Source organism: Ranitomeya imitator, chromosome 8 (assembly GCF_032444005.1).
Source record: "Ranitomeya imitator isolate aRanImi1 chromosome 8, aRanImi1.pri, whole genome shotgun sequence".
In the NCBI taxonomy this organism is placed as follows: Eukaryota; Metazoa; Chordata; class Amphibia; order Anura; family Dendrobatidae; genus Ranitomeya; species Ranitomeya imitator.
This window is the reverse complement of record NC_091289.1, coordinates 165,400,944-165,425,007: the sequence shown is the minus strand read 5'-3', so window position 1 is coordinate 165,425,007 and position 24,064 is coordinate 165,400,944. Positions and strand designations below refer to the sequence as shown.

General features: G+C 42.0%; 1 protein-coding gene across 1 annotated transcript in view; it reads right to left on the bottom strand.

The window, feature by feature from the left end:
* Nucleotides 1–23,672, bottom strand: part of LAMC2 (laminin subunit gamma 2) — a 41,515-nt gene extending 17,843 nt beyond the window's left edge. The window contains exons 1-11 of the mRNA XM_069737747.1: nucleotides 23,450–23,672; nucleotides 12,724–12,921; nucleotides 12,487–12,604; nucleotides 10,245–10,346; nucleotides 9,338–9,474; nucleotides 5,312–5,440; nucleotides 3,677–3,866; nucleotides 3,477–3,589; nucleotides 2,036–2,254; nucleotides 1,756–1,938; nucleotides 428–673 (exon numbers count right to left, since the gene is read on the bottom strand). Of these exons, the coding sequence (XP_069593848.1) occupies nucleotides 428–673; nucleotides 1,756–1,938; nucleotides 2,036–2,254; nucleotides 3,477–3,589; nucleotides 3,677–3,866; nucleotides 5,312–5,440; nucleotides 9,338–9,474; nucleotides 10,245–10,346; nucleotides 12,487–12,604; nucleotides 12,724–12,921; nucleotides 23,450–23,540 (1,726 nt within the window). The 5' untranslated portion in view covers nucleotides 23,541–23,672. The remainder of the gene's footprint in view (nucleotides 1–427; nucleotides 674–1,755; nucleotides 1,939–2,035; nucleotides 2,255–3,476; nucleotides 3,590–3,676; nucleotides 3,867–5,311; nucleotides 5,441–9,337; nucleotides 9,475–10,244; nucleotides 10,347–12,486; nucleotides 12,605–12,723; nucleotides 12,922–23,449) is intronic.
* Nucleotides 23,673–24,064: the final 392 nt, after the last annotated feature.

The window sequence follows — 24,064 nt, the reverse complement described above, 5'->3', positions numbered from 1 at the left end:
TATTTATATATGGGTATGTGCTCTGCCAAGTTCTACTAGTGGAGCGGTGATCCTCCTTTTGAGTGTTCAGCTGTTGTTTTTTCTTTGTGTACTCTACATCTTAATGTTATATGTCATTATAATATATGTCTAATAAAATACTTTTTATCGAATTGATGCGTTGGTGATATACATACTCCGTTCTCTTTTTTGTGTTAAAATATATAATATGTATGAAAAATGGTACAGAAGATTAACTATGAAGCTCCTGCACAAAATTTACAACATGGCTCAACTTGTAACGTGTTCTTTACAGACTTTATTTTCATTCAATGGGATTGCTGGATTGCTTTGGACAATGTCTACTTAAATGATCGCTCTTATCTACACCCCTGAGAAATTTTCGCACTGATTGCAAACAAATTTGGGTAAAATAAAGGTGCATTACCTATACATTTGCGTTCAGGGTTTGGATCCAAAGCGTTACCAAAGTATCCGTCTCTGCATCGGTCACAGTGGAATCCGGCCGTATTGTGGATACATCTCAAACACTCGCCGGTCACGGCATCACAGTTTCCCGGTACATTAGGGTCAATATTGTTGTTACATGCACAAGGTCTGCAGTGACGTTGTGGTCCACGTTGTCCTTCTGGATCTCCAAAATATCCATCTGCACATAGGTCACAGCGAAGACCTGGTTTGGGTGGATGTTAAAAGAACCCCAATTAGATGGTTGCAGTTGACTACACAATCGACGCCCACCTGCAACTTTTTATTTCCCCTGCAACTTTTTATTTCACCTACAACGTTTTATTTCAACTGCAGCGTTTTATTTGTCCAGCAATTTTATTTCCCCTGCAACTTTTTATTTCCCCTGCAACTTTTTATTTCCCCTGCAACTTTTTATTTCACCTGCAACTTTTTATTTCACCTGCAACTTTTTATTTCACCTGCAACTTTTTATTTCACCTGCAACTTTTTATTTCACCTGCAACTTTTTATTTCACCTGCAACTTTTACTGCAGTTTGCTCTCAACTAGATGTATGACACAAACTGTGGCTTTCAATAATTGACAATTATTATGATGGATAAAACTTATTAAAGGGGTTCCTGGACTTATAATATTAATTAGCTATCCTTTAATAGGATAAATGATTCACTTTTCTGAGAGTTGATCTGCAGCTCTCGGCAGTGGACATTATATAGAGAACGGAGCTGTGCTGCTCCGACTCTGTTCAACTTTTGACGTCAGGGGATCGGTGGAGGTGTCCGTCTTGAGACCTCCACCAATCTGATATTTATGACCTATTCTAAAAAAAAAAAAAAAGACCATCAATATCATCAAGTTGGATAACCCCTTTTAATGGCAAACATATTTAATACAGAAATGGATAAAATAAAGTGGTTTCTGAGAAAGAAGAGGGTCCAACTACCCACCTCTAGACTCCAGACTTGTAGAAAATATAAATCCGATATTTCATGGGTGTCTCTTTATTTCAGAGGAGACTCTATTTTTGGTGTAAATGGGTTTAGACGACCGTATAACACGTCGATTGCATCACAACACTCTCCTGACCCAAGCGTGACAGCTTGTATTTCTATGATCTATATTTTAATGATCTAAGGCTCTTTAATAAGTCAGACGTGGACCTCCAGGGTAGCTAACTAGAGGAGACACTAAACAAATAGTTTTCTTCCTTCTGGAGGAGAGCTAACTTGCATACAGACAATGCATTGTGACCTCAGTCCTCTTCCCAGCCCGGCTTGTTACTCACCACTTAGGCCGACAGGACAGTGATCACACACGGGTTCCTGAGTCTCGGGAGACAATGAGCATCCTATGCCAGAACCACAAGGACATGGCAGGCATCTCTGGGGGTCCCGCGGGTCATTATACTGTCCGTGTGGGCAGTCAGCGCAGTCAATATTCTGATTCTCATCACCAGAATAACAGTCACCTGATTAATCACCAAAAGGCAACACAAGAAAAAAAAAATCAACAAAACTGAAAGTGCGGAAACCCCTGACCGAACATGAACGTATTGAGACATTTACCAGTTTCTGGGTCACACCGGCCTCCACCTTGGCATCTGCAGGGGACACAAGGGCTGAACGCCCCCAGTGCTGGAGATTCTCTGTAGTATCCTGGGGTGCACTGATCACAGGAATCACCTTTATAGCCAACAGGGCAATCACATTTCTCCACCCATGGAGCCGAATCCTCGGGACCAGGACGAGCGGTGATGAGAGAAACACTCTGCAGGTATCCGGTGCCTGGTGGACACAGTAAATACAGATAATATATTACATTTTCTAGTTTTTTTTGTCTCAATCCAACAACCTAAAGAAACCCTGTTTCTTCCTCGTCCTGGGTAAAATGTCATGGCTTTAGCAGCCAATCTGATTGTTTGCAGTGGTCACCCGACATCGCATCCCACCCTCACCATAAGAGGAAGCCAGCAAACTATTGGGGAATACTCGCATACATACAGAGTGGTGGTGCGGTCATGGTAGATGAGGCTCTTATTTTTTTTTTTACTTTTTGACCACCTGAGCCTATTACGTAAATGTCTTAAAGTACTGTAGTGAGCAACCCTTTTAAGGTGACCGTATATATTAGATGCCCGTTTTTCCACTAGTGTTTGTGCTTGACCATCTATTGTGTATTACGTGCTGACATTGTGTCTTAGTTCTCATTCAATGGAAAATATTGTGGGAAAATAAGGACTGGGCATGCTGAATTACAACATGCCCAATCCTTTGTTCCCACGGGAGATAAACTGCAGCCAAAGGCAGGAGCCTAATCCCCTTCACCCATCATTTTAAGCCAATAAAAAGTGAAATTGATCTGCTATAATATTAATAAGGTCTGCAAAGCAAAACGAGAAATCGATTTGTCTAAAGATTACCAAATCATTGCACCAAATCTTGAGTGCCTAGCTGAATTAAGATGGCAAAATTGGCACTAAAATACCTTTGTGTGATACCATACAATCTGAGTATTTTCCAAAAGTTTTTTTTATTCCTCAGCTGACTAGCATGGAATTAATTTGGGCTTTTTAAATAAAAAACACCCCCCCTGAAGAAGCAAACATGCGAAACATCTGTTGGATTATTGGCAAGCACATGGTATACCCGCTATTAGGTGCATTACAATGTATTATGATGGACTTGCACTTTCTGTCTCAGTTCCTTGCTTGTACCTTGTGTTATAATATACGTTTGGTTAATAAGATAATTGGTCACCTTAATGACTTTATCCTGTGTGTTATATCTGTTTGTATACATGCTTTTGCTTTGAATTTCCCTGAAAAACCTCTGTATATGTTATGTAAACGATGGTTTACAATATCTGTTCAAACTTTTTTTTAAGATACTTTTGGTGCTCTAATTTCTCTTTTTTGGCGCATTATAAACAGTAAGAGATGTAGTAACCAATTCCATCACTAGAGGGCGCAATAAACAGACATGAAACCTTGCTTTTCCCAGCACTTACTGTACTCTCCATAAGTAGCGCGAATTCTTAAAGACGTCAAATTACTTAAAAGACGGCGAAAGTCAAAATGACTGATTTTGGGAGTCCAGGGGCTGAAGGAGAGTTCATCTAATCTGTAGAGAGGAGACGGTTTTGTAAGTTTTATTCATGGTGAGAAATCCAGGAAAGAATGTTATCAGCAGGCAGTATGGTCACCTCACCTGAAAGTGTATGTCTGAGGCAATCTGCAGGGCAGAGACGTTTTGGAGGAAGTAAGTGGCGCAGTTACTCTCAATCCTCCTCCTTCTAGTATTAAATCTTCGGCACCGGCCCGGTGACGTCCTCGATCCACGCGGAAAGTTATGGAGAACAGTTGGCCGTAACTTAGAGACTGATCTCCTAAGAAAGCTCCTGCAGAAGACAAAGCTCAGACATTAAAATCCTGGAAAAACCTGAGGAAAAATGTTTTGTCTGCTATTATACTACATGGACTAAAGTATGTGCCCCCCCTCCACATTACACCTTTCTGACCTTCCATTCTACATCCATGCACATTAATATGAAGTTGGCCCCAGACACAGGCACAATGCAGTCCGGAGGGTAACGTTCTCCTGTCATTCACCAAACCCAGACTCATCCATGAGACAACGGACAGAGAAGTGTGATCCCTCACTCCCCAGAACACGCTTCCATTACTCCAGAGCCCAGTGCTGTTTACATCCATTGATTGACATTGTGCTTGGTGATGTAAGGCTTCTAGGCAGCTGCTCGTCCATGGAAACCCATGCCATGAAGTTCTTCTCACACAGTGTTTGTGCAGATGTTAATACCAGAGGAGGTCTGGACTCTGCAGTTATGGAGTCAGAAGAGCATTGGTGACTTTTCTGCCCTCTGCTCCTCAGCACTCAGCCCCCCACTCTGCAACATTACGGGGTCTCCACTTTATGGCTTACTTATTACAGTTCCTTCCATTTTTCAATAATATCACTCACAGGTGATGGGAGAATATGTAAGGCTACGTTAACATTTGCATCTTTGGGCGCAGCATCGTCGACACAACGCAAAACACATATACACAACGCAGCGTTTTTTTACGCATGCGTTGTCCTCAAATGCTTTTATGTGTAGACACTTCATCAATGGGTTTTTTTCTCAAAAGGCGCATGCGTTGTACGACGCAGGTCAACGCAGACACCTGAGCCCTATGCGTTTATCATAGACACTAATGTGGTTTTTTTTTACGCATGTACGACGCAAGTGCGTTACATGCGTTTTTGATTGGAAATTTGACGCAGGCAAAATGCTACATGTAGCGTCGCCCGCGCCCTGACTGGTGCGCCAAAATGACGCATGCGTCGTACAACGCATCACAATGCATACCGGCGCATGTCCATGCACCCCCCATGTTAAAGATAGGGGCGCATGACGCATGCGTCGGTATCCGTCGACGACGCTGCGCCCAAAGACGCAAATGTGAACGTAGCCTAAGAGGGAAGAAATGTGACAGATGGCTACAGAACCGTGCGGGGATCAGTGAGCTCTGCACCGCTGGCCATTGTCTCGTATGCAAAGGCACACAGAATGGCGACGGGGCGGGGGGACCGAATCGAAAACCGAAATTCACAGATTAAGAAGTGTATGCTAATACTTTTCTCCATTTATTGTATATATCCTGATTATCGGTTTGAGTTTGACAATCTCTTTCTTTTATCCAACAGACTGTGTACTGATAATCTGTCAAAACACTGATCTGCCATGTTGGACTTTTGGGTGATTGTACGTGTAATCCGAAGGCACAAATATTAATTTATCACTAGCATTTGGCCTCTAATCTCCAGCCTTATGAATTACATTACCTGGGGCGCTGAAATATAGAGGTTCCAGCTGTCGTGACGCCAGATACACCTCCTTATGATGGCGGGACATGCGGACAGGGGCGGAGGCAGGGGATCCGTCCTTTAGGACCCCAGTCCAGCCTTCTACATCTACAGGGAACAGGACAGATACAATGTCAGATAGAAAAATAGAAAGCAAGCCATGTGCTAAGAAATATCTATGATAATAATACGGATTATAAACTGCTGGTACTTTTTCACTTATATGAGAAATGTTTAAGTCTTTTGCAAAAAAAAAAGTTATGCAGTCCTTAAGCAACTTTGTGCATTTTCACAGTTTTTAGTACTTGTTTTTCTTTTTTTTTTTTTATCAATTGAAACATTCATTGTTAATGATGCACACAGTGACTGAGTATGGAGTCCTATATGCAATGCTCCTTGGGAGAAAAGTATGCAAATTTTATTTCTCTGGTCGTTCTTCAATCCGGGCACAATTAGATTCTTTTATTATTTTTTTAATCTGCAGCACTTTTATTCTTTGCCAAGAATCAATGTGGATTTTGTCCTTTGCAATGAAAAAGGTTGAAATCTGTATTTAGGGTAAGTTCACAGTTTTTTTTTCAGCGTTGCTTAGTTTTTTGTGCGTTTTTGGCATGCTAGATTTGTCTCTTGTGCATGCTGATAATTTTTAATGCAAAAAAAAAAAAAAAAAAAAGTCCTATTCTACGGAATCAGATTATGGCACACACAAAAAAAACAGCAAAACTGGATACCTGTGTTTTTGCTGCAGATTTTCAGTGTTTTTTTCACCACCCTATCATGTTAATTGGTGGAAAATGCTGAAAAAAAAAAACACTAAAAAAAACAAAATGGAAGTAATGACATGCCCTATTGTGCAAAAAAAAAAAAAAAAACACGCAAAGCACAAAATACTGATGATAAAAAAAATATGAGGGCATGAGTTTTCTGAAATCTCATAGGCTTTGCTGGTACTGTAAAACGCAGCTGAAAAGTGCCATAAAAAAAGCTGAAAAAATGCCTAGTGTAAATTTACCCTTAGGCCGGCTTCACACTCAGCGTATGAAAATACGGTTCGTATATTACGGACGTAATACGCTGAAAAGTCCCGAAAATAGTGGTCCGTAGCTCCTCCGTAGGCAGGGTGTTTCAGCATTTTTTGCGCATGGCATCCTCCGTATGTAATCCGTATGGCATCCGTACTGCATGTTTTTATCGCAGGCTTGCAAAACCGACATACGGCTATACAAGGGATCCATGTGTCAAAAAAAAAAAAAAAAACATATATACTGTCTCTCTCTCTCTCTCTCTCTCTCTCTCTCTCTCTCTCTATATATATATATGTCAGTAGACACATATATGTATATATATTAATATTTCATCCAGCGCGATATAGCAGAAAGCCGGTAATTCAATTACCGGCTTTTGCTTTCTCCTTCCTAAACCCGACATGATATGAGACCTGGTTTACATACAGTAAACCATCTCATATCACCATTTTTTTTTGCATATTCCACACTACTAATGTTAGTAGTGTGTATGTGCAAAATTTGGCCGTTCTAGCTAGTAAATTAAGGGGTTAAATGGCGGAAAAAAATTGGCGTGAGCTCCCGCACAATTTTCTCCGCTAGAGTAGTAAAGCCAGTGACTGAGGGCAGATATTAATAGCCTGGAGAGGGTCCACGGTTATTGGCCCCCCCCTGGCTAAAAACATCTGCCCCCAGCCACCCCAGAAAAGGCACATCTGGAAGATGCGCCTATTCTGGCACTTGGCCACTCTCTTCCCATTCCCGTGTAGCGGTGGGATATGGGGTAATGAAGGGTTAATGTCACCTTGCTATTGTAAGGTGACATTAAGCCAAATTAATAATGGAGAGGCGTCAATTATGACACCTATCCATTATTAATCCAATACTAGTAAAGGGTTAAAAAAATACACAAACACATTATTAAAAATTATTTTAATGAAATAAAAACAAAGGTTGTTGTAATATTTTATTGAACGCCCAATCCAATCACTGAAGACCCTCGTTCTGTAACAAAAAAAACATAATAAACCAACAATATCCTTACCTTCCGCAGATCTGTAAAGTCCAACGATGTAAATCCATCTGAAGGGGTTAAAATATTTTGCAGCCACGAGCTTTGCTAATGCAACTTTGCTCATGTCTGCAAAACCCCGGAGAATGAAGGTAAAGTAGGTCAATGACCTATATTTACCTGCATTTGCGGTGAGACGCCCCCTGCTGGCTGTTCCTAGATCGTGGGAACTTTCCTAGAAAGCTCCCTGGCTCGAGTTCATATGAGGACAACCAGCAGAGGGCGCCCTCTTATGATCTCGAGCCAGGGAGCTTTCTAGGAAAGTTCCCACGATCTAGGAACAGCCAGCAGAGGGCGCCTCACCGCAAATGCAGGTAAATATAGGTCATTGACCTACTTTACCTACATTCTCCGGGGTTTTGCAGACATGAGCTGCTGCATTAGCAAAGCTCGTGGCTGCAAAATATTTTAACCCCTTCAGATGGATTTACATCGTTGGACTTTACAGATCTGCGGAAGGTAAGGATATTGTTGGTTTATTATGTTTTTTTTGTTACAGAACGAGGGTCTTCAGTGATTGGATTGGGCGTTCAATAAAATATTACAACAACCTTTGTTTTTATTTCATTAAAATAATTTTTAATAATGTGTTTGTGTATTTTTTTAACCCTTTACTAGTATTGGATTAATAATGGATAGGTGTCATAATTGACGCCTCTCCATTATTAATATGGCTACCCCATATCCCACCGCTACACGGGAATGGGAAGAGAGTGGCCAAGTGCCAGAATAGGCGCATCTTCCAGATGTGCCTTTTCTGGGGTGGCTGGGGGCAGATGTTTTTAGCCAGGGGGGGGGCAATAACCGTGGACCCTCTCCAGGCTATTAATATCTGCCCTCAGTCACTGGCTTTACCACTCTGGCGGAGAAAATTGTGCGGAAGCCCACGCCAATTTTTTCCGCCATTTAACCCCTTAATTTACTAGCTAGAACGGCCAAATTTTGCACATACACACTACTAACATATGAGATGGTTTACTGTATGTAAACCAGGTCTCATATCATGTCGGGTTTTAGGAAGGAGAAAGCAAAAGCCGGTAATTGAATTACCGGCTTTAAAGCTGTCTAGCGCTGGAAGAAATATTAATATATATACATATATGTGTCTCACTGACATATATATATATATATATATATACATACCTATTCTATGTGTGCACATTTATTCTACCTATTCTACTGGAAGCTGTCAGTGTGATTTTACTGTACACCGCACTGAATTACCGGCTTTTCTCGCTAACACCGCTGCGTATTTCTCGCAAGTCACACTGCTGGTCCATGTGTAATCCGTATTTTTGGGGCTTCCATAGACTTTCATTGACGTTTTATTTGCGCAATACGGTGACAAACGCAGCATGCTGCGATTTTCTACGGCCGTAGAAAGCCGTATAATACTGATCAGTTTAATACGGCAGATAGGAGCAGGGGCATAGAGAATAATTGTGCCGTATGTTTTGCGAGTTTTACGGACGTAGTTTCTGCGCTCTTACGTCCGTAAAACTCGCAAGTGTGAAGCCGGCCTTAGTCTGCAATAAAAAAGGCAGCAAAATTTGCACAAATTCTGCTAAAATAAAACTGCAGGAACGCTGGCAAAAAAAACAAACATATGCAATATGTGAGCACTGCCTTATAAGAAAAGCATTTTTCAAGATTGGATAGCTTTTACATTGAGTCAGAAAAATCCCTATTCGGTGGATCTGTTTATGGTGTATGTGTTTGTGTGTGCTGATTAAAGATATTTGTCACTTTTGGTTCCTATTAGACAATGCAGACTTGGAAAAAAATAAATAGGAAATTACAAGCGACGATATAAGGAAGCTATAGGAATGCTCACACAGAGACACGACTGTCTAGGAGGAGGCTCCCACGGACGGTACGGGCACATATGGGGACATATAGGAAGATAATAAATACAACTTTGTTACAAACCTTTCTCAAAAGGAGATGTGATCTCATTCCGGCTGTAGTCATTGGAGCTGTGGCAATTTGCTGAATGCCCATAGCAGAAACACTGCAGGCATCCCTCCGATCGGCCGGCCTGCAGGTCATAGTGTCCCGGCTTACACCTGCAATTATCACCAAGACGCTGGCGTTAGAAACACATTGTTTTCTGCTATTGTTCGGAACCTGGATCCAAACAGTTAAAAAAAAATTAATAATTTACATATTTTATTTTTTTTATACTTCGCAGTCAAAACGAAGTTTAAATTTACCGTAATCCAAGTCAATTCCTTGATACCAAATAGGTGTAGGCTTTATTTTTTTTACATTTTACACAATAAGGCTGCTTTTACACATACTTGCGGATTGCCGTTTTTCGGCTTCCCAATACTTTAGCAAAAGTATTGTGAAAAAAAAAATGGCATTCCGCAAAACCAGACGTCACGGTGCACGGCAAAAACAAACTTCCGTTGTTTTTGCGGCCCCATTGATTTTCAATGGGGGGCCATGTCCATAAGCCGTGAAAAATATCGAGCAAGCTCAATATGTTTTCAAGGCCATAAATACGGCCCTCACAGCCATACGGTGTATAGCGCTCCGATTTTTTGCAGCCCCATTGAAATCTATTGGGACCGCAAAAACACACCGCAAAAACACGGCAAGTGTAAAACCAGCCTTAATACATGTCTAAAAAAAAATCACTTTTGTGTGCCTGCATTCTAGGAGCCAAAACTTTATAGTTTTCATTTGACACAGTTATATGATATCTTGAGTTTTTTTTGCTTGTCATTACGGCAGTGCCATATATTTATATATGTACATTTTTATTTATCCAGATTATCCCCATTTTCTGAGATACTAGGAAAATGAACAAAGCGCCAAAATGTTACATTACCTGTCACAACTCTCTCCAGTGACTTGGGGTTTGCAGACACAATTTCCTACCCTGTCGCACCCTTGACTGCTACCTGCTGGGTCACATAGGCAGCCTTGTCGTCTGAAATTTGGAGAAAACAAAGGGACAATGTAACATAGGTAGAAAAAATGACACAGGTCCATCAAGTTCAACTTTTCTCCACCAGTTAAACATTCTCTACATTATACATTCTCGATCGCTAGCCCTTTTTTAATGCTGATGTAGTGTTTGCCATTACTATCTCTTGTGGTTGGCCATTTCACAGTCTGATTGCTGTAACTGTAAAGAACCCTTTCCTATTTAGCTGCCGGATTTGCCTTTCCTCCAAACATAATGAATGTCCCCTGGTCCTTTGTATTATTACAGTGATTCTTATTTATCTGAGATTCTAATATGCAGAGATCTATTTATTGCTGATCAGAAGTAGCTACATCCTATATTGTGTCATAAATTCCATTCAACCTTCCTTAGATTGGTTTATGAGTGACAACCAATATGGCCACCATTACCTCTCCCACAAAGGTTGTCACTACAAAATGTACTGTATGGTGCAGATAATGCCTGAAAGCCACACATTGTTGTCATGTATGTATTGGTGCTCTATGAATGTCTCTGTGCATTCATATAAACATCCCTGGATATAAGTTGATGAGACATTGTAGTCCATGTACATGCTGGTTGTCCGTTTCAGAAGAGCGAATAGACTCTGGAAAGAACGTAAGATTCATGTCTTCAGAGTTGGATCTTCATGTGTCTTAGGGATAGATTTTCAAATCTTTAATGGGAAGATCTTCTATTTTCTATGGGGAGGACCTTGAAATCCTCAGGGACAGATATTCTAGTTACTCAGGGGTGGACCTTCAAGTTCTCATAGATAGATGTAGCTTCTTCAGGGTAGACCTTCAAGTCCTCAGGAACAGATCTTGTAGCTTCTCAGGGGTAAACCTTCAAGTCATCAGGGACAGATCTTGTAGTTTCCTAGGGGTGGACCTTCAAGTCCTCAGGAACAGATCTTATAGCTTCTCAGGGGTGAACCTTCAAGTCCTCAGGGACAGATCTTATAGCTTCTCAGGGGTGGACCTTCAAGTCCTCAGGGACAGATCTTGTAGATTCTCAGGGGTGGATATTCAAGTCATTGGGGCGAAAACAAAGTATTTATTTTCATGATGTTTTACAGTAGAGTGAATAGACTCTGGAATTAATGTAAGATTTACATCTTCTGAGACAGATCTTAGGGGGTATATTTCCAAATCCTTATTATACATACATAGTAACATAGTTAGTAAGGCCGAAAAAAGACATTTGTCCATCCAGTTCAGCCTATATTCCATCATAATAAATCCCCAGATCTACGTCCTTCTACAGAACCTAATTGTATGATACAATATTGTTCTGCTCCAGGAAGACATCCAGGCCTCTCTTGAACCCCTCGACTGAGTTCGCCATCACCACCTCCTCAGGCAAGCAATTCCAGATTCTCACTGCCCTAACAGTAAAGAATCCTCTTCTATGTTGGTGGAAAAACCTTCTCTCCTCCAGACGCAAAGAATGCCCCCTTGTGCCCGTCACCTTCCTTGGTATAAACAGATCCTCATCGAGATATTTGTATTGTCCCCTTATATACTTATAATTATTATTATTATTATTTTTTATTTATGGGCAGACGTTCTAGTTTCTATGGGGTGGGCATGTACTTCCAAGTCCTTAGGGACAAGTCCTCTAGTTTCTCAGAGGTGGATTTTCAAAACCTCAGGGACAAGTCTTCTAGTTTCTCAGAGGTGGACCTACATGTCCTCAGAGACTGATTTAGTTTCCCAGGTGGATTTTCAATTCCTCAGGGACGGATCTTTTAGTATATCAGAGACAGACCTTCAAATCCTCATTGACCGATCTTCTAGCTTCTCAGGGGTGGCTTTTCAAGTCCTCACGGACAGACCTTCTAGTTTTGCAGGGGTGGATATTCAAGTCCTTGGGGGCAAGGCCAAAATATTTATTTTCATGGTGGTTTATCAAGGTGTTGAGCTTGAGTTTACTTCACTGTCATGGACACTTCATGCCTATGTGCTACAGCTCTCGAGAGGTTATTAACCCACTTTAACCTTCAGGTCCAATAATGTTAGTTCTCAATAAGATATCTTGCTGGCAAACAACTAGAAAATGAGGGTCCTTCTTGATTATCATGGCAGTTCTGTTGGTTAAACTTCTCGCATATTATATTTACCTGCATCCAGCCTCAGTGAGTGATTGCCAGCCGGGCTGGCATCTGTCACACTTCTCACCCATTACACCAGGCTTACAGCTACATCGTCCATAATCATCACACTGAGAGCTAAGAGAACCTGCAGGGAAGGACATAAAATGCATCCAATCAGTAAAGGTGGAAAATTGTTTATTGATCCCTGACCCTTACCATGCCATAGTTACATAGAATTAGTAGTTTCTCTTCTTCAAAATATACCTTTAGCATGGCAGTGACAGGGTGTGCAAGCACCATCCTGTTGTGGGTAGTAACCGTCCTTGCATTTCTCACAGTTTGGACCATCTGTGCCTCCATTACAGTCTATGCAGCGGAAGCCGGACCCCGTCTGTGCCTGCAATTCTGGGTCAAACACGCAACGCTGAGTGTGGCCATTACAGTTGCACACTGATATATGGACTGAAAAGGAAAAAGAAGCAAAATGTAAGGAGGATGCTTACGGGAATTAGAGCCTACGTCAATAACTTAACATTATAAGAAAGGATGTCAACATCCGCTAACATCTGATAACAGGTCCTAATTACAAGCATGGGATTACGACATTGTTGAGGAACACGAAGATTCAGATAAAAAATAGGGACGTCCAGCTCCATTAATGTTTAAGGTTCTGTAGCTTAAGGGCAGGTGCAGAGGACCATATTACCAGTCTGAGCTCGAACCGACAAAACGTTAGATCGCACTCGGACCAATGTCATTCTATGGGGCCGTGCACATGTACAATTTTTTACTTGGTCTGAGCGGTCTGCTGAAAATATCGGAGGCATGCCTGAATTGGATCCGAGGGTGAGAACAAAATCAGCAATGCAAGTCAATGAGTCAGTGGAAAAATCGGACCGCACTCGGATGACATTTGAATGTGGTCCTATTTTCATGGTACCAGGATATACAGTCTATCTTTCCTGTACCTATTTTCACGGACAGTCAAAATGAAGAAAGTTTTTATTTTTTTTTTATTTCACCTCGCACGAGAAAAGATGACACTTGAACCACACTTTGATCAGAAAAATCGGCCCCCATTTTCTCACTCGTGAAAAAAAAAATCGAATGTCTTCGGGAGGTCTATCTAACACTGAAAAATTGTTCCCTTTTTTGTATTAGAAAAAATCACTGATGACTGAATGAAGCCTAATAAAAAATTGTTTTTTAACCTGGAGCATGCGCCAATCGCAATCTCCTTTTCGGCTCTGCCCAAAGTTGAAGTGCACTGTCTGATGGACCGGGGTCCTGAGTATCGAGTCTCCCAAGTCTAGTGGGCATGCTCTGTAACCCTCCTGAAAAAGCACTAAATAAGAAGAGAGAACATATGTACTGCAATGTAAAAACGCCTTGCTGTGCAATCTGTGTGGTCAGGTTTTTAAGCTTCTTTTAAGCGCTTCTTGCTTGTAAAGAGGCAAAGCTTTTAAAAGAAGTCATCTGTCCTTTCTTCAAGTGACTTTTGCTTAGAAGTCGCTCAATATTTTATTCATACAAGTATAAAAAAAAAAAAAACAAGGCAGAGGAAAAAGCTGCCACAAAAAGATTATTATTATTATTTATTTATATAGCACCATTGATTCCATGGTGCTGTACATGAGAAGGGGTTACATACAAGTTACAAATATCACATACAGTAAACAAACTAACAATGACGGACTGATACAGAGGGGCGAGGACCCTGCCCTTGCGGGCTTACATTCTACAGGATTATGGGGAAGGAGACAGTAGGTTGAGATATGAATAATCTTACGAAAAAGACACTTCAGGACACACACCGCCAGCATTCATCTGAGGCATTTTCTGTTTGCAAAGCTTGGCGGGTATGCCGGTATCCAACAACCGCTGTGTGCACAGACCCTTAGACATCATCACACCAGTTCTCCCGACTGCCTACGTCACTCCAGCTTCCTAATCTACAAGTACAGGTTCATTAAAGGTAAGCCTTCTCCGTCAGCGATCCATTTTCTTCTGCCTGCACTTGTTACAACGCATTTATTTTCCAACACCAGACAGTGAAAACATCTTTAACTGGATAATCAGAGCTGAGAAGTGGTAATTTAAGATGTTTAGGTGACGTACACTTACCGTACGTCCTGCGGTCTGTCTCCCTGTAATAATTTCCTGATATAAATAGTTTACGACTGCTTAGATCTCTATTTCAAGGGTCTGGTAATAAGTGACGGATCCAGCAAAACTCAGGTTGTAACATGATGACATTCCACGACAATTAGATGCCAGCCAAAGAATAGATTTCCTTCTCGTTCCCTCCTGCATTGTCCCATGTAATGAGCTTCTGCTCAGCCCCTTTACAGCGTCCTGGAGTCACACAAACATCTCGCTGCTACGACACTCCCAACTTTGTGCAGTAAATTCTGCTGTCAACAGTTATATTGCTACAAAAATCCATCCCCATAGGAATTCTGCACCATGGATGTGGTTTTCATGCTCTCATCCTACATCTTTGATTCACCATAAGGGATTATCTAGTATTTCTATATTGATTCCCCATCCTCATCAGCAGTGTCAGACTGTGTTGTCAAAGGCCCACTTATAACATTGATTCTGGGGCCACACTGTTCAGCTACATGCAAAAATAACCTGTAATATTTGTGTGGTGAAATGTATATATATGTGTGTATGTGCCCATATGTCTAGGGTTATATGTATGAGTAGTGATAATGTAACATCTGTCCTGAAGGCAGGTCTCACCCAAGTGTTAATGTGTATCTTCTTGAGACAAGCAGACTGCTGTCCCCAAATCTCACCAGGGGGTCGTGCTGGGATCCAAGAAGAAAGGGAACATTTGACACCGCCTAGCTCTTGGAAGAGAGATGTTAATTATGGCCTGATAGTATCTCTGTGACAGCTTTTACACACAGGATCTCAAGAGAAAATATCATATTCATTGGGGGGCGCGGCCGTGGTCCAATCAAAACCCAAGCAATTATGATATTAACCTGAGGAGCTGTTCTAGAAACCTGACCTCCAGACCAAAGCTATAAATTAGACCTGTATACAGAGACACGTGTTCACATGTGGGGGCAGCCGACGATGATGTGTTCCACCAACTCCATTCACCCCAGCTCAGGGAGCAGAAAGCAAACTACCAGTTAGATGATTTCTGTAAGTTTCTCCTGTTTATTTTTGGACTGTTTTGCATAAGTTGTATGTCTTTATTCTCATATTTTTATAACTTTTTCTTACTGTAAGCACTGAACCTTTTTTGTATTAAAGTATAAAACTAACAAGTTGAACCTTGAATGTTCTAAAAGAATCCATAGCCTAAGGTGTGTGAGCCTTATGAGTGATAGGCATTATTAGTACTAATATTTCCGGGACTCATCTCTTATAGAGGAACTATAGGTACAAAAAAACAATGTACACTGATCATCATATCACAAGTAGAGCATGCACCGAAATAAAGTATAAATACATATGTGGAAGAAGAGAGGCAAATGCTCAAGTGGGTCATGTAAGAAAAATGATAGGATTCCACCAAAAAGGGCTGCATGTGAATCAGCAAACAGTAAAGACCAAGGGCAAATAGGCTAATAAACTATATAGTAAAAGAGTAAGAAAAGATACAGATGGAATGGCATAGCATGCTCAATTATACCCAAGGGTACCAACGCTATGCAAGGGACAGAGCACTGTAGTAAAAAGGCTCCGCATAATGTAAAAAGATACGCACAGCACCAAACAGTCAGTAGGCAAGTAGGAGGATTACCCGGGGTGACGCCACGCTCGCCTCTCCTAGACCACAGATAGTCATCCTACTTGCCTACTGATTGTTTGGTATTGTGCATATCTTTGAGCAATTGTTTTTATAATGTGTGTGTCCCCTTTTTCTGCAGTGCCACTGCTTAACCATTGCATTATTGGCTGTTCTGATAAGAGGCTGTGAAATAAATACAATTACGGTATATGCTTGAAATATTCTTTATATTATCATACGAAAACACCAATGGGGTCCACCAGGTATCTCAGATCTTTATTAGTAATGGTCTTTACATGTGGGCCAATTCCAGCACCTGACTTTACCTCTGCAGCATCAGAAGCGCAGTGGAATTAAAGCTGGCTTGGATCAGGAGCCAGGGCCGGCGTCAGCACCCGGCGCACCTGGGCAAATGCCGGGGCCCTGGGGAGAGAGGGGGGCCCACTCAGGCTGTCATAGATACAGCTGGGAGAGCAAAGCAGGAGAACATGTCACTGCTGGCTGCCTTCTCTTAACCCCTATGTGCCAGCTCTGACACAAGCATCTTCTCACTCAGTCAGTGCAGCCAGGCAGGCACACATAGGGGTTAAGAGAAGGCAGCCAGTGTGACATTGTTTGTGGGCGGAGAGAGCACTTTCTCCTGCTCTGGCCCCTGGCTGGCTGCAGTGCTGAAGTTTATCAGGCAGATTCCAGAGCTCCTACCAGTGACTGAGTGAGTGCAAAGTATCCAGCAGAGCAGTGGTTGCAGATGGACTTGTGGCTCAGTCTGCTGCTGTCTGTCTCCGCTGCCTAAAAATGTGGGTGATGTCTGGAGCAGCTGGTGGTATGCAGCCTGCAACCTGCAGCCACCCAGCTCTCCCAGAATACATGCATGCTGCACCAAACCTGCACCAATGGGGTAAGAAGAAGCTTAACCCCTTCCCATCTGTATGAAGGTTATTGCTGAATCTTAAAGATAACAATCCGACCCACATAAATGGGGTTAACCAGATGCCAGGAGGAAGTGGAGCTGCTGCCATGGATAAAACTGAGCTGTGGGCTGTACGTTGGGGCCCCGTGGCCCCAGGCTGGTGACTGGAGGGACTCTGCCCAGTGCTGGCATGTGGGTGATTTCTGCTCCGGAGTCTCAGCTTCTCTCCTCCAGGTCACACTGTGCAGTCACAGCAACATTGGTTGTCTCTGTCCAGGTCCCAGCAGCTGCCACTGCTCCCACCAAGGACATGGCATCACTTAACCCTTCCCCTGCAGCCGCCGGCAACAAATCCACATTATTCCTTGATTAAATCAGGTTCCAACCCAATAGAGGAGCAGACATTTCCTGCTGCCATTAGGATCCGGGACGGGGTGACATTGGCTGCCCTGCTACTCTGTAGTGGGGGGTGACAAGTGTAACATGGGGTAACGATGACGGAGAAATGCACAGGATAATAGTGAGCGCGACAGAGGGCAGTGTATGGTATGGAGCAGTCAGGGGGTGGGCTGCAGGATCCCCCCATACTGTACCTCTCCCCCTGTATATATACACTGCACAGCACCTCTCCCCCTGTATATATACACTGCACAGTACCTTTCCTCCTGTATATATACACTGCACAGTACCACTCCTCCTGTCCTGCATATATACACTGCACAGCACCTCTCCCCCTGTATATATACACTGCACAGCACCTCTCCCCCTGTATATATACACTGCATAGTACCACTCCCCCTGTATATATACACTGCACAGCACCTCTCCCCCTGTATATATACACTGCACAGCACCTCTCCCCCTGTATATATACACTGCACAGCACCTTTCCTCCTGTATATATACACTGCACAGTACCACTCCTCCTGTCCTGTATATATACACTGCAGAATTTACAATAGCTGTCACTCATGTTAGAAGTGAAATCTGGCATTGTACTATACATTTTTCTGCCGTATCTGTGCATCATAAATCGGGGTATGTGTTAAAGGAAGGGGCCCACTGAGACTCTTTCGCCCGGGGCCCTCAAAATCCTGGAGCCGGCCCTGTCAGGAGCTAAAAGTGGGCTCCACCCAATCCCAGCCAGTAAGAGAAAGGTGCTTACAAGCTCAATAGGAAAGAGCTTGTAAACGCTGTGTATGTTCAGAAGTATTAACGGCGGCGGCTGCCCCTCTGGGCAACAAGCAATAAACAATAAAATAGAAAAGTTGGGAGATTTTTAGAGATTTTGGATAAGAAGAGGAGGAAGACCAGTGAGGACTCCGATTTTAAGATTGAATTTCAGAAAGGCAGATTTTAATGGACTCAGAAAGAGGGTAGGAAAGGTCCAATGGCTGGATGTTCTAAAGCACAGAAGTGTCAAAGAAGGATGAGAGATTTTACTAAATTAAATTCTCACTGCACTATTGGTAACAATCCCAAAAAGAAGGAAGAATTTCAAGCATTTAAAGAGACCAGTGTTAAAAATAAAAAAAAAATGTATATTAAATGGAAAGAGGGGAGCATATATAAAGAATAATATAGTGCTGTCTGCAGGGAATGCACGGCAAGCGTTAGCAGAGCTAAAGCCAGTAATGAAGTAAAGCTTTGCAAGGGAGACCAAAAGCAATAAAAAAGGATTTTGGAAGTATGTCAAAAGCAAAAAAATAGTAAAAAAGGCTCTAGGATTTTTACAGGGTGAAGTGGTCAAAAATCATGTTGAGAAGGCCGAACTTTTCCATTCCTATTTTACATCTGTTTTCTCTTAGAAAGCTATTGTAACATTAATTGATCTTCACTGTGCTATGGAAAGAATAAAATAATCCAATCTATCCATAAACAGAGAGATGGTCAGGAAACACTTAGGTAATTTAAATGATTTTACATTTCCTGGTCCAGATAAATTACATCCTATGGTACTGAAAGAGTTAGAGGAAATTGCAGAACCACTAGCCGGAATCTTTGAAAAATCCTGAAGAACAGGAGAAGTCCCAGAAGATTGGATCAGGAAAAATGTTGTCCCTATCTTCAAAAAAAGGAGAGAAGATGGAGCCAGGAAATTACAGGCCAGTGAGCCTTACTTCTATACCAGGAAAAATATTTGGACAAATTATTAAACAGCATGTTTGAAAGTACTTGGATAAGAATACACAGTAATTAACCAGCATGGGTTTGTAGCAAAGAAGTCATGCCAGACTAATATAATTTCCTTGTATGATAGAATCACTGACTGGGTGGATCAGGTAAATACAATAGATATAGTATATCTCGATGTCAGCAATGCATTTGATAAAGTTTATCATACGATCATTATTGGAAAAAAAATACTAAGTATGGGATTGACTGGATAAGTGGATTCATAACTGGCTTAGTTATCGTACTCAAAGAGTGGTAATAAATGGTTGCACATCCAATTGGAAGAGTGTGTTAAGTGGGGTACTACAAGGCTCTGTCCTGGCCCCAGTGTTGTTCAACATTTTTATAAATGATCTAGAAAAGGGAACTGAAGGTAAACTCATCACATGTGTAGACTATGTAAAGCTAGGAGGGATAGCTAACACTGGAGAAGGCAAAGAAAGGATTCAGAAGGATCTAGATAAGCTTGAAAAATGGGCAGCGACTATTAGAATGGTATTTAACAGGGAGAAATGCAATATTCTACATCTGGGCAAGAAAAACTAAAATTGCATCTACAGAATGGGAGGAATAGAACTAAGCAACAGAAAAAGAGTTGGGAATAGTAACAGATCACAGACTGCACATAAGTCAACAGTGTGATGCAGCTGCAAAAAAGGCAAACACAATTCTAGGATGTTCTACAAAAATATAAACAAGAGAGAAAGCGGCGCTAGTTTTTTGGTGCAGGGTATAGAAAATCTGCCGCGAAATATAAACAATCACCACAAGATTGTAACGGATACCAGACTGTAAAAAACATATATATATATACTTCGCGCTGATATACCCAATATTCATACACACAAATGTGTATTATAATAGTGCACTAGATTAAATTATAGTCCATATCTGCCAGATAGTCCAAACACTAAAGTCTGTAGTTTAAAAACAATACCTTTAAGAGTAGAAGTCAATTATGTCACATGCCGTGAGTTCACAAAGTTCCTGGATGGCGTCAGCGAGGTCTTCAGTGGAGTACTTGAATCGGAGGGCTGCCCCGGCCGGTGGCGGCTCCTCCGTGCACCGAACCTTCAGTCGGGGGTGAAAACACTGCGTCCCGGGCTGACCGCGCCGTGTAGTGCGAGCGATGTGAGCGGCGCGTCTAGGACCTGGGTGACGCAGTGAGTCAGGTGACCGCCCCACGTGGCTACAATGTTCAGTACGGATCGCGGTAAGGTCCTTACGGCGATCCGTACTGAACCTTGTAGCCACGTGGGGCGGTCACCTGACTCACTGCGTCACCCAGGTCCTAGACGCGCCGCTCACATCGCTCGCACTACACGGCGCGGTCAGCCCGGGATGCAGTGTTTTCACCCCCGACTGAAGGTTCGGTGCACGGAGGAGCCGCCACCGGCCGGGGCAGCCCTCCGATTCAAGCACTCCACTGAAGACCTCGCTGACGCCATCCAGGAACTTTGTGAACTCACGGCATGTGACATAATTGACTTCTACAATTCTAGGATGTATTAAGAGAAACAGAGTCTAGACCATGTGAAGTAATTATCTCCCTCTACTCTTCAGTGTTCAGGCCTCATGTGGAATATACTGTATCCAGTTTTGGGCACCACATTTTTAAAAAGACATTGAAAAACTGGAGCAAGTTCAGAGAAGATTGACCAGGATGGTGAGCCGACTGCAAAGTATGTCCTACGAGGAACGGTTCAAGGATATGGGAATGTTTAGCTTGCAAAAAAGATGGCTAAGAGGAGACTTAATAGCTGTTTACAAATATCTTAAGGGAAGTCAAAGCCTAGAGGGATCATCACTATTCTCATATGCACATGGAAACACGAGAAGCAATGGAATGAAACTGAAAGGGAGACGATACAGATTAGATATTAAAAAAAAAACCTTTTTGACAGTGAGGGTGATTAATGAGTGCAACAGGCTGGCATGAGAGGTGGTGAGTTCTCCTTAAATAAAAGTCTTCAAATAGAGGCTGGACAGACATCTGTCTGAGATGGTTTAGTGAATTCTGGACCCTTGAGGTCTCTTCCAACTCCAACATTCTATGATTCTATGTAATAACAAAATCCCAAAGTTGCTTGTTTTTACAAATGTACCCATCTTAGATTATGTGAATATCCATTTAAGGCTCTTTGGAGTATAGACTCCATGGCGGATTTCAGTGTAAGGTTACTTTTCTGACACTAACTTAATGTTGTATTGGAAATTTCCTATGTAACCTGCAAATATATCAGCAAATATATATATACAAAATGTGTATATATTTATATAGCCTATATATCTGTAATAACATATCTACATAAACTCTATAATGTACCATGAGCCACAATCCAGAAAATGAAGCATCTTCCTATGAGGTCTCTAATACATAACTATATAAGGTAAAGGTAACATGTCTCTCGCGTAACCGGAGGACTTGTGCCAAATAATCCCACAACGCTCCTTTTAATAGTCACTATTCATCCTCTCATTTAAAGGGTTACTCGTAAGTTTGGACGTTATTCCCTATTCTCAGGATAGGGGATAACTTCTTGATCGCTGGGGGTCTGACAGTTGGGACCACCAATGATCCTGAGATCTCTTAAGAGCCCTGTGTGAATGGAGTGGAAGTCGATCAAGCACGCCGCTGCTCTATTTATTCCACTGCTTCGACAACTCCTTCTCAATTACTGTGCTTTCCTCAGGTAAAAATAATTCCTGCAGCCAATCAGCATCCACTCAACTGTACCCTCTTTCAGATAAATCAGATTTTTGGAGGAAGCATCCGCAGCTCTCACTTCCTCTCAACGCGAATTACATCCCAAGGGAGGGACAGTGAAGTGACCGCTGATCGGCCGCAGGGATTGCTTGACATAATGTCACACAATCCCCGTGAGATCCAAGGCCGACACTGTTCAGAGTCAGCACTGGAGGAGAGTATAGATGTAATTACTTTGGGGGAAACAGTGATTGAGAAGAGGTTGCCCGAATATTGGAGAACCCCGTTGGTGGCACAGCTGGAGATAGCCGAGTGTTCTGCCTGGGTGGTCTTTGATATTCCCATAAGAATGATAGAGCGGCAGTGCTCATAATCAACCAAAACACCCTTCACAGGAGGCTCTTCAGAACCCCGGTCCTCGGAATTTTGGGACCCCCAGTGATCGGGAACTTATCGTTTATACCAAGGACAGGGTATAACTGTGAAACTTGAGAATACCCCTTCAATTGGAGCAACTGCAATGTAACTTTGTCCATGGACATACATACATACACATAAGCACTTAACGATAGCTTCTGCTCCATACAAACTGTGATCAGAAAATATTACAACTTTGAAACTATTGGCAAGTACTCACACCGATATACAATATATATTTTGGGATGTTTTGTTCTTGGTGTTTGTATAACTTTTGTTGATTTAGTCTTAAGATTCTATTGTGGAACATTATTGTGGATTTATATATAACCAGCATAACTATGTAGCGGTACAATGAAGCAAACAAACGTTAATGTAGTATTTTCTTACTGGTGCTGTAGTTCTCCATTATTTGCACAATCACTCGCGGCATTTCTGCTGGAGAAGTAATTGCACCACAGCTAGAGAGCCGCTGGGCTCTATAACAGGCCTGTATTAATGCCCATATAGGAGTTGACCCCTAGATTTTCTAAGTCCTGACTGAGACATTTGCCACACGTCTCTGTATCCTCACAATACTAAATATATACGTCTTTCATAAATCTGGGCGAGTTAGGCGACAATGGAGTAAATTAATTATTTTTTACATTTGAAAAAAACAAATATTTTTTTTTAGACTTTAGAAACAACTGTTTAAGATTTATAAAAGGGCTCTTCTTGCTTTCTTTTCTGTTCTCCTAGAAACAGCGCCACCCTTGTCCAAAGGCCGTTTCTGGTATTTCAGCTCAATCTTGGTCACTTAAAAAAGTGAGCTGTAATACCCAAGTACAAGAGTGGATCTTTTTCTGGGGTGAAAAAAAAAGTATTTTCTCCTAGGCATTAAAAATAAAACTTTTTCTTGTTGTCAAAGCCAAAATGTGCGAGTCATACTCATAGAAAGCAAAAGCACATAAAGATTTAACTCTTTGGATCCCATTCTACATGATGAACCATTACCCACCACCAAAAGACAAATCTTGATTCTCACCATCTATGGATGATGCAGTAAGAGCCACAGAGAGTAAGCCCAGGAATGGAAGCAGCAGCAGCGGCGGGTCCAGGCTCCTCCATAAAACCATCCTATTGTGGTCGCTTTGGTTGTTTGGGGGGTTCTACGTGTCGTGCACCCTGCACCCTCAGTCTGGCTGCTTCTGTGTCCTTCAGGTGTGTTTTATGAGTTTGCTGTAACCTGACTCATTACAGACACAAAGATCTTCTGTTGTGACTCACCCTCTGAATAACAGCCCAACCCTTCCCTATTTCACAGGCACACACTAGATCCTGCCCCACACATCATCCAACCTGCTCAGTGTGCGCCAGGGGTGGCAGGATCGCAGACCGTTCCATTCCAAAAGTCCTACATGGAGACGGTCAAAGCCTAGCTTTAGGCCGTGTTCACACGTAGCGTACATGTGTTTCTTCAGCAGGTGTCCGCACTAAAATACACAATTACAATCTTCTCTGAAAATTGCATTTTTTTTATATGAATCAGCATTTTTTTTTTAAGTTTTATTTCTGCACTTAAAAATGCTATTGCATTTTTTTTAGATGCTTTTTTTGCTTTTGAAGACTACGGAGAAAAAAAATGCATAAAAAACACCCC